An 11,579-nucleotide genomic window follows, 5' to 3' on the forward strand; every position below is an offset into this window, starting at 1 on the left:
GCCAATAGATCAAAGACGGCATTAAAAAAATGTATTTTAAGATAAATTCAAGACAATTTTTTTATCTTTGATTGACATTTACAGCTAAGTAAACTGAGTGAACCGGTCTTGCGAAAGAGGGTTTATCATTACAAGAACAGATTTTTCTGCTGATGATTTACACTAATCTTTTTAAAAATGTTTAAAATAGCCTTGTCACGGTCAAGGGCATGAGCAAACGGAGCTATAATTAGCTTGTGGAACTCATTGCTGGATCAAAGCCACTGAAATGCGAGGTAGAGTTGAGTAAAACATGACCGTAATGTCATAACCTGAGGATGGCTTGCTTGGCTGATGACATACCACATGATCATTAGATGTGTTACCACACATGAAAGATGAGCCGATGCTGTAAAATCCACATTTTACTCAGTTTAATGCTCATTTGTGACCAAATTTAAGTGACAAAGTCATAACAAGCTTGGAATTAGTGCAAAATGGAAGAGAAAGACATTACAGACCGAAAGTTGTTTCAGGCAATATGCTACAAGTCAAAATTTCTGAGTAATAATCATATCATGCTTGTAAGGGACAGCTAGGTTTTATAGAAAGATACAAACTAGCTATGAGATAAATAAGATATATAAGAGAAAAAAAGAAGCTGAGCTAATTTATTTTAAGTCTTGCTTCAAATGGTGTTCTGAGGGTTCTTAGTTCTTTTTTTTTTTTTAAAGATTTACTGTCATTTATGAATGAGACAAACATTACATTTCTAAAATGCTGCAATAAATTGTTGCATATGTACTTATGATTCTCTTATGCTGTTTCACATGATACATGTAAACGGTGGCCAAAGTGCATCACATGATTTTTTTCAGGGCCAGTTTTAGTGAAAAAGATAAGACGTGTAGTGTAGTGTAGTGTAGTGGAATGTGGAATGAGAACATGATAATATCAAATTTGACTTTAATAGAAGTTAAACACAGACGCATCAACAGAATGACTATTATATTTTTCCATGTGAACATGTGTGCACCTTGTTTATATCCAAATAGAACACATCAAGTCAAAATGCAAAGTGTATGGTTGTTTTGTTAAACAGAATGTAATTAAAATAAATTTTATTTAACTTTTTGTTATTTTTTTTTTAAGTAGGAACTGACAGCATCGACTCTTGATGGAAAGCTGAGTTTATCCCCTGAATTGGTGAAAAAGCCAAAAATTGCGATCAATAATTTGCAAAGTACACAAATCCTGTACTTGAGTAAAATTAGAGATACCCAAGGTAAAATATTACTAAAGTAAAAGTACAAGTCTTCCATGTACATTTCTACTTGAGTGCAAGTACTTAAGTACTTACCTTCAAATGAACTTAAGTATCAAAAGTACTGAGGTCGTTTTAGCTTACAGTAGCATTTAAGACCGAATAAAATGTTTTCATCGCTGTCTAAAACCATCTCTGCGTCTGATTTTAAACACCTGCTACTGTACATTGCATATTACAGTCTGCAGAAGGCGATATCAAATTCTATGCCATGCAGAAATATAAAAATGATAAAACTGATAAAAATAGTCAAGTCAAATAAAGATATGTGAAAACTGTACTTAAGTACAATAACAAGGTTACAGTACATGGTTACCTTCCACCTAAACGAACTTTTACTGTAATCTGGTAGCTAAAACTTTCTAATTTTTCTTCGCTAAAGTAATAAAACTCAGAATTTATTTTATTTATAATTTTTTTTTTTTTTAGTTAATACGTTGTAGTTAAACTCATCATTTAAAGCAGGACATGATTGTCCTATTAGTCCTCTGATTCCTGATTCATTTAATAAGATTTTTTTTTTTTATCTGAGAACACACTTAAGTGTGTGTGTGTGTGTGTGTGTGTGTTAAAGATTAGCAGGGAAAACACATGACTGTGCAATGCACGGGTCGGTGCCGCAAATGTAGAACACTGTGTTGCTTCACCTTCACTGTACACATGAGGGAGCATTACAGAAAACCACATCACAGACAAGAACTTATCGTAATGTAGCATTATGATGGCAGGTACCGTAAGATTTAAGTTGCAAAACCATGCCTCAGATTAGCTTTCAGCAAAATAGTTTGGTCACTGGATTTGACCACTTTTAAAAATCCTGTGGTCTGAGATGCGTGTCTAGATACAAATAGATGTATCATAGCATTAATTAGCTGAATTAATAATTATACCATTAAAAGGTTCTTACAAGGAACACGTGTAAATAAATACGTGACTCACTGCTTTTTCCTACAACTGTCTCTCTCACTGCTGGTCGAGTCAGACGGTGGAAATTCAAGGCTTAAAAATTCTCTGCTTGGTTAAGGTTTGCATCATTTGCTATCATTTCATTAACAAATCATATTCATAATAATGAAAAAATAATAATTCATAATTTGAGCCAGCGAACCGACATGGTTTGTTCTTTTTGTTCATTAAACCTTATAAATTACTGTATTTGTCACACACAATGAGTAAACTTTTCTTAATGACAACCTCTGCATTACCTTGTCCATGGTGTGAAGGTTCAACATCTCGTCAGGCATTTTGAGCCATGCGTCAGATGATGAATGCGAAAGATTCTAGTGATGACTGTGACAATTATACGGCTCCAGTGACACATAACATGCTGTGAGAACCTCTCGTTCATTACTGTCCAGGTTATATAAGAGTAAAGTCCAGTCGAGGTGTGATTCCCCTTTTCTTTCTAACAGTACATTATCACATCACTGTGCTGGTCGATGCGCTCAAGGTGTCTTCCAAAGAAGAAACTGTGATCCTTGATAAACTCCTCAACATGTTTTAATTCAACAACTCTCGTCGCTTCAACTGTTTATATCACTCGCTACGTGATATTTACAGCCAATCCATGATGTTGATGACCCGGCTGGTAGCAATATTCTTCAGTCTTCTTCAAGGCTTCTTCAAACAAACAGGTTTCATTCATAAATTTTCACCTCAGTCACTATGCCAACTCTAAAGTACCCTTTTCTAAGAATTTGTCAAAAGCGTCACAGGCCTGGCCTTCTCTATCGTCACCGAGGCAACCGTTTCGGCCGAAGCTGAGGTTTGAATCTGCGCACCACTTGTGGAAAACACTTACCTCAGCCTAGGGTAAAGTGGCCAGCTGGATTTGCTAAATGGGGCAAAATTGGCAAAGAAAAACACTAAGGGGGTGTGTAAGCATATAGAGCGACTGTCTGATGTCTGGAAGCCAATTATGGTTTGCCGTAAACCATCAAAGATAAATCAAGTTTTATGAAAAACCATAAAGTGTAAATTATCTTTATAAAACCTTTCGCAAACTGTACTATAGTCACCAACAACAAATCGTCAAACAGCAACAACAAAATTAAAGATGAACTATAATAAAAAATTTAGATTTTAGTCCATATTTAGACATTGAAATGGTTTCTGTTCAGCATGAACACACACAAAAAACCCTTTCCATGCTTTTTTTTTTATTGTATTGGCCAAGCACTAGTATTAAACAAGCACTGCAAAATTACCGATATTGAGACCTCATATACCAGGAGCCCCGCCCCAGCCCAATGCTCAGTACTGCCCAGTTCTGCTGTTCTCTGGACATCATTTTCAAGAGCCAAAGTAATTAGGTTAGGCTAGCGGATAGCAGCAAACCTAGCATTTTTATCTCCTAAGAAGGGAAAATGCCGTCAAAGTATTTGATGCTCATAAAGTCTGATTGCCTATTCACAATTCATTTAAGCAATGTAATTTCATAGTAATGTCATATTCATGTATATGGTCCTCATGCACACTATACCAAAATTACACTGCTTTGTCATTATTTTGACTATCCTACAATACCGCAGTTATATTATAGCTGTTTGCATCTTTTAAACATTGTTGCATATGTTATCATGCTCTCAGAAATAAGCATCCAATTTTCATGTTTTTAAATAACAATTACAACTATAACTTTAAATTTTAACAAATACAAGTATGAATTGTCCAAAAAATTTTTTTTTCCGAATAAATCATTAAAACGTTAATGGTGTAAAGTTGAATGCTTCAATATAGACTTTTCTTCAGCATTCTCTGGTCGACATTCTTGGATCCTTACTAGATTCAAAATATGGTATCCAAATGCTAGTGTGAGATTCATGTAGTTTACAGAACGATTCTTATATTTTTATTTTTATTTTTACTGGAATTAAAAAAAAATAAATAAAAAAATGATAAGAGAAATCAGAGCTATGTTTAATAGTGAAAGTAACAGTATTTCAACATGCAATTCAGCCAGGACTAAACAGCTGTGTGGCCATAACACAACCACTAGTTTGTGAGAATAATCAGATAAAAACTTCTTCAGTTTGCTAGGGAGCATAAAAGATTGAACTTTGGAGCGATGGAAACAGGTCATGTGATCTATTGAGATCAGATTGAGCCCATTCCACACTGATGGGCGTGTCAGGGTAAGAAGGGAAGCACATGAAGCGATGCACCCATCATGCATAGTGTCCACTGTACAAGCCTCTGGAGACAGTGTTATGATCTGGGGTTCCTTGTGCTCAGGTCTAGACTCAGTAACGTGAAATAAAGTCAGCTGATGACCTGAATGTACTGAATGACCAGGGTATCACATCTATGGAGTTTTTCTTTTTTAATAGCATGGGAATATTCCAGGACTCAGACGTCTGGAATACTGGTGTTTATCCAGCGTTGCACAGCCCCACATCGGTCTTTCTACAGCAAAGGTGGAATTTGGGTAATGCAAATCTTTTTTTTACACCTAGAACTTCTTGAAGAGCAATAACTGAATCCACAAAAAAATAGAGCTTAATGATTTTTAATACATTTAATAACTGACTTTAATAATTTAATAAGATACATAATAAGATACTTTAATACATTTAATAATACTCTACCTGTTAACACCAATGATGGTAACACCAATGACAATTTAGAGAAAAATCAACAAAATGGTATTTACAGTATGCCTTCCATTTGTAAGACCATGTGGTTGACATTTTCTTGAACTTGGCCTTTAAAAAAGTGCTACAATTAAAATATTGAACATTTAAAGTAACAAAATATATTCAATGAATGAAAGGACATACTGGATTCTCTGAACATATACAAGTAAGGTGTCTTTCATGTTCATTTGAATGATTTTATCCTCATCAAAGCTAAGTGACAGCACTTTCCATCATTTTTTTTATTATAATTATTTTTTTGACCAAATTTTTTGGCAGAATGGACAGCTTATTTAAAGCGCAGTACCTAACGAGGCCAGCAGGGGGCTGTAGAGCTCCTCACAGCCGCTGTACGCTGACTGATCCGTTAGACACACAGATGTCGCTCAAAATAATCAAATACATTTTTTTAAACGTAGCACTGTTACGTTTTTTTTTTTGTTACGTAATTTTTTTTTAACGAGCTGTAAGAGGTGTGGGCTTCATTCACCCACCTCAGCTTTAATAGAACAGAATGACGCTGCTGGAGATTTTATTCCAGTGTTTAACAGAGAGGGCGCTGTTGTTCACCCTGCTTTCTGTGGGAGGAGCTGCAGTGATTTATTGTTTATCTGGATGGGATGGTGGGATGAAGGAAACTCCCCCTGCAGGTTATTTACTGTATTTATTTATTTATGTTTGTTTGTTTGTTTAGAAAAGTGCATGTTACTTAATTATTGCCTGATGTTAAATTAAGTTCAATTTCCCATTTGGAAAATTAAATTTCCCAGACCCTTGCGATCAACTATATAGGTGGCTTTAGTGGTAAGCACTGCACCTCCAGGGTCCGGGTTCGAATCCCATCTGTGCATTGAGTTTGCATGTTCTCAGTCACCCTCTGGTGTGTGTGTGTGTGTACATTTTTATTTTAGCTTATATGTGAGTTGCCTTTTTTTTTTTTTTTAATATTAATTATTTTTTTATTTAGCCCCAATGCTGAGAGCCGATGCTGCTGCTTCTGCTGTTGTCATTTCTGCTCAGGACCAGCAATCTAATTTCCTTGGCCTGGATGTTCCTGTGGTAAAAACCCAAGCCCTTCTATATGCCCTTGTTATATCAACCTCTACACTGTATTTACAATATACAAATTCAAATTGAAATTCATCTTATCACATACACAGCCTTATACAGTAGTATATGTGGTTAAATAAGGCATTGGACTACGGTTCGGAAGATCCCAGGTTCAAACCCCACAACCACCAAGTTGCCGCTGTTGGGCCCTTGAGCAAGGCCCTTAACCCTCAACTGCTCAGATGTGTAATAAGATAAAAATGTAAGTCGCTCTGGATAAGAGCGTCTGCCAAATGCCCAATGTAAATGTAAATGCTTATTTGATCACCCATGAAAATTAAAAAAAGAAAATATTCAAATACAGAAATTAATTATATGAAGTTTAAATTATACAAATAGATATAGAAAAATTACAATATCCACAATATGTACCATTATTCCGGATTATTGTTTTGTTTTTACTTAGGTTAGATTTTTTTTTTTTTTTTGAAATATTTAATATAAAAATGAATAAAAAAAGAATATTATTCTGTAAAGCACTTACATGTGCACATACTTGTGTTTTGTTTTAAAAACAAACAAAAAAAAGGTTTTATAGTAACATCTATACCATGGTTGTTTTTTAGAATACTGAGTTAGCGTGCCAGTTTTATCAAAATCTGAGAGTTTTGGGCATAAGCATATGGAAAGCTGCTTTGGATGTGGAAAAAGTGCCACAGAGTGACTTCAAGGGGAAAAATGAAAAGCTAAGGGTAAGCATTTGCTCTCATTAGATCTTAACTGCTTTTGTGAACGATATATATTTGTATGTTTGTTTAGTCAGATTTATGAGACATTCTGTCATTTAACATGTGTCGGAGTAAATAAATTCTTTAAAAAAAGTTTTTTTTTTATTTTACTTCTAGGATGCCCTGGATCAAGAAATCAAACAATATTGGGAGATACAGGAAGTGATCGGTGATTTTGCGTGCAAGTCTGAAATGATTTCCAAGATAGCCTCGCTGCAAGAAATGACCAATCAGCTCAGCAGGGAGATCTTTCAGTCCTGTATGATGTACAAAGCAGCGGTACGGGTAAGTACAAAAACCTGAATTACTTATTTATTTTATTTGAGACAAAAGTTATAATGTGTTCTCCATAGCTGTACCCTTTTGTGGTCATTTGCCCGAAAAGTTGGTAAACTCAGGGGTCAGAGGTTAGCTCAGTGGTCTCTCTGAATGAGGGCGTCTGCCAAATGCTATAAAATGTAAACTCCTGTCTTACACCCTTATGAACTTGACCCAAAAATAAAGTTACTGTTTTTTTAAATCGATGGAATTGTTTCAGGAGAAAACAACAAATCAACAAGAACTGGCCCAAAAGAAGGCCGAGTTCAGGTCGTACATGTTAGCTCATTATGAGGTAAGCTTTGTTTTTTCAGTAGATAAAAACCTGGACTGTTGTTGTTGTTGTTTCTACAGTTACACAGATTTACATCTCTGAGTTCACCTGGATAACACGGGACATGAAGTTAAGTCTTGCTAGTCATAAGCCCTTATTGAAGTGGCCCACATTCTCATGCTTGCCCATTCTTCCTGCTTCCAACACATCAACTTTTGATTTTTCACTGGCTGCCTCATATACATCCGTCCCTTTGACCAGTGCCGTTGTAATATGACAATCGGTGTTATTCACTTCAGTTATCAGTGCTTTCATTTTATGGCTAATTATATGCCTTGGTGAAGCAGCTTTGATTATTTTATTACAAAGACTAGACTTTATTTTATTTACGTTTCATTTACTTATGTAATACTTTTTGTTTTTTAAATTCCTGTTGATTACCCATTATACTGTACTTTATATGGTAAACACCCTGAATTTATTTAGTGATCCTGTGGCTGGTTTTTAAGGATGTTGTTTCTTATGTTTTTTTTCTTCTTTTTATTGTAGGCTGTTTTTCCCTTTTTTTGGTTTTAACATTAAAATTTCTGCTTAGAAAAGAGAACAAGTACATTATTTTGTATTTGCGTCCTTTAGTTTTCATTTATCTGAAGCATTTTACTTTTAACAATTGAACCCATTGTTTCAGATGTATGAGAATTTGAATAAGGATAACATGATTCTGAAGGAGAATTACCAGAGAGCAGTGGAGTCAGGTGTTCAGCTGGAGCTTGAAAAGAATGAGATGAAGGACCAAATGCACAAAAGGCCACGTTTACTGCAGCAAATGAAACAAAGAGCCAGACATGAAGTTAGGCAGGTGAGGGAGACAATCATTAGTACTAAGCAGTTCCTCCAAACAACAGGAGTTAGAGTATGACGAGGTGTATGACAGACTGTAAATGTGTAGGGGAAATGGCTTTGTTTATGCAGGGAATACTATTAATGCAAGGTTCAGACCGACAATATGCAGTCATTGGAGAAATATTGTACTCTATACTTCAGGTGACAAAAAAAACAAACAAACAAAAAAAAATGATGGGTTTCAATATATTGTCATTTTTACCAAAAAAATGTCCAACCTTTTCAAAAATAACTTGCTTTCTGGAGAACTGTATCATTCTTATAAATATTTTTGGTCCAATGTTCAATTAAACGTTATTATAGTTTTGCAGTTTTATTAGAATTTAAAATGTCAAAATAATTAAAAGTCTTCTGCTTCTCGGCTGTATTGTAGCAGCGTAAACGAGAGAGGTGTTTATATGAAGCATGCTTTTTATTTGACTCCTGATTTTACCCAAAGCAATTCAATATTCAATTAAATGGAAAGAAGCAAACTTTAAAACGCCATAACTGTTATAGTAAACAATGTGTCAGTTGATACTCAGTAATAGTCAAACTTTATATGTGATCCTCTTACATTTGATCTGTATTTTTGCAGGAGCATGGCATAGCGCTTACATCCGACAAGACAAGAAATGATACTTCAGGATCTGAGAAGAGGAGAACTTCTTAGTCTTCATCTTAGTCTTTGTTGTTGTGAAGGATATAATAGGATATAGGAGTAGGAACATAATAGGAAGGATATACAGTAATAAACCTCAGAGTAACAGAGAGAAGCGAGATCCTGCATGGTGCTCTGGAGCCCTTCAAGTAGCAGCATGAAGATGTTGAAGGTGATGAGGCTAACCAGGTGGCTTCAGAACCAGCTTCAGACACATCTGCTCCAGAAGCAACCAAGAAGACCAGGGCTCCTGCACTTATATTACAGCCTGAACAGGAACAGGAAGTAGATGACTGGTACAGGGAAAATGAATTCCTGTATAATTTTAGAATGGCTGCATACTAAAATAGAGATCAGAGAAGCAGAGTAGTTTTAGACAAGGCACAACAGTTGGGCATCACAGCTGACCAGTTGACTACTTGGGTGAAGTCTATGAGTGATAGGGCTGGAAAACTTACCAAGAAGCTTCTGGGTCTGGGTCAGGAGCGCAGCCAATGACAGACCGAGACAAGTGGATACTGGAGAATTTGGGCCATATCCAGAATTTCATGAAGAGGGTGGCTAGTGGTCCAGTACGGCTAGTAGTCGGTCCGCTGATGTCGCAGTTTCTTCATCTGCCAATGACAGTGACAAGGAGGATGGAGATTCTGAAGCTGGGTCTAGCACAGTCTCGAAAAGGTCCACTAATAAGAAGACAGCCACTGTCCAGTGTTCATCATCGCCCAGTGCAGCTGCTCTTAGTGAAGTAAGTATGTCTTTATGCTCTAGTGTTTATTCCTCTGTTGTCTGATGTGCCAGTGACATTACGTGCCTAGACAATGGTTCCAACAGAATTATAGAAGTTCAAAAATGTATACTGGAGAACTTCTTCCCTTCATTTTGTCTTATACAGTATCTGATGTTTCAGGAGATGTGAAAGGAGCATTATTATTGTTTTGTTTATCAGTCGCCAGAGACAGCTTGGGCCTCCACGCGCTCCTTGGACCTACCAGCCGACTCTTGGCCCTCTGTGGGCGTACCAGCTGGCAGCTTCCTCGTCGTTCCAGCCAGCAGCTTCCATGACCTTCCAGGCACCTGCAGGTCCTCCTCCGTCCTTCCAGCTTCCTGTAGAGCCTTCATCGTTGCAGCGACCTGCTTCATCACCCAGGCAGCTCTCCACCCCAGTAACATCATCTGATGCTGGGGCATCTCTAATCTGTCAGGCGTTCCTACAGGCCATCACACCTGTCCAGACAAGCACTCCCAGCACGCCTGATGACACCTCTTTTACGACGCAGTTGATTCGGGCACTTGGGCACGATGAGAATTCTGGTGATGACAAATAACTTTTGTGCTATCACTATAAGGACTGTTGTTAATGTTAACTGTTCTAATATGTTCATTTGTGTTTTTACAGTTCCACTTCTTTTGGATTGTTATACAGTACTTAAAAATTATGGTTGTGAACTTTAATTAAGTTAAGTGATTAATTGGTAGCAGTTTACAAAGAAAGAAATGCTGCTATAAAAACAGTTCTAAATAAGTGAAGAAGTGATCAAAGGTAATCATAACCAATAAAATAAGTCTAGAATGATTCACTGACCTCTGATTCACTGATTAGATAAGAACAGTGACATAGTTTTAACCTATACTTTGCATAGGGTGAATATAATGTTCCTCACTTCCTACTAATAGTAGTGGTGCAGTATAAATAAAATGGTATATTATGTATAATTGTCTGAAAAGTGTATGCATACAACCCTGCTTGGCACATAATCATAATACACACTTTTATTACAAGATTACAGTTGTACATAAACCAATGCCACGTACACCATATATTTATAAAATGTGAAACAACATTTTAAATTAACAGAACTAGTTTAGTTAGTTTGGTTTGTTTAATGACATTTGGAATACAATATCAACCAGTGTAAAATTTTTTTTGTGACTACCAATATTGGTTTGTTGTTTCTGAAAAATGGGACCCTTTCTGGTTGCTGTGGCATTGTAGTTAGGAGACATCTGAATCGTAAGGCCCAAAATGTCAAAGGTATTCTCAACAACCCTCCTGGCTCTGGAAAGTCTATAGTTGAATATTCTTTGCTCAGTGGTCATGTTCCTGAAGGGCAGCGGCTTCATCAGCCAGGTCTTCAGTGCAATAGCATCGTTACCAACAAGGAGGTAACCAAGGGGTGACTCAGAGTCATTAGGTAGGGGATCAGGTGGTGGTAATCCAATTGTGCCATTTTCCAGTGCCTCTTTTAATTTAAACTTCTTTTAAGTCAGTGTCATTGAAGATCCCTGCATCTGAACCAGCACCATTAGCGCCTATGTCAACATAAAGGAACTTTTTGTACAGTATCAACTACTGCAAGCAGAACTATGGAAAAGAAGCCTTTGTAGTTGTAGTAGTAAGATCCACTTTTACTTGGTTTGCCATCAATAGCTCCTACACAGTGAGGGAAGGTCCACCGTGTCTTAAAACCTTCAGCAACTTCTTTCCAGGCTTCAGGTGTGATGGGGCAAGTCATGACCTCGGCTGAGTACTCATCAATAATGGCTTGGCAAACCTCAGGTATGAAATTACAAACTGAATTGGCTGCAACTCTGAAGGAGTATTGAAGGGACTCCCAGTAGCCAAAAATCTCAGTGTCACTGCAACCTTCAGTCCGGGTTCCAAGGATTT

General features: G+C 36.7%; 1 protein-coding gene across 1 annotated transcript; it reads left to right on the forward strand.

Annotated features, from left to right (window-relative positions):
- The first annotated feature begins 9,106 nt into the window (after positions 1-9,106).
- LOC128529653 (uncharacterized) lies at positions 9,107-10,236 on the forward strand. Its single transcript, XM_053503116.1, has 2 exons — positions 9,107-9,656; positions 9,858-10,236. The coding sequence occupies exons 1-2, from the start codon at positions 9,406-9,408 to the stop codon at positions 10,234-10,236; spliced, it is 630 nt and encodes a 209-aa protein (XP_053359091.1). The 5' UTR covers positions 9,107-9,405.
- The last annotated feature ends 1,343 nt before the right edge of the window (positions 10,237-11,579 follow it).

This window comes from Clarias gariepinus, chromosome 9 (genome assembly GCF_024256425.1).
Source record: "Clarias gariepinus isolate MV-2021 ecotype Netherlands chromosome 9, CGAR_prim_01v2, whole genome shotgun sequence".
NCBI classification, from domain to species: domain Eukaryota; kingdom Metazoa; phylum Chordata; class Actinopteri; order Siluriformes; family Clariidae; genus Clarias; species Clarias gariepinus.

Bases quoted from the DNA above. Each gene is read 5' to 3' on its own strand.
- LOC128529653 (XM_053503116.1), top strand. From the start codon at position 9,406: ATGACAGACCGAGACAAGTGGATACTGGAGAATTTGGGCCATATCCAG. The intron at 9,657-9,857 runs GTAAGTATGTCT...TTTGTTTATCAG, and splicing joins GTGCAGCTGCTCTTAGTGAA to TCGCCAGAGACAGCTTGGGC.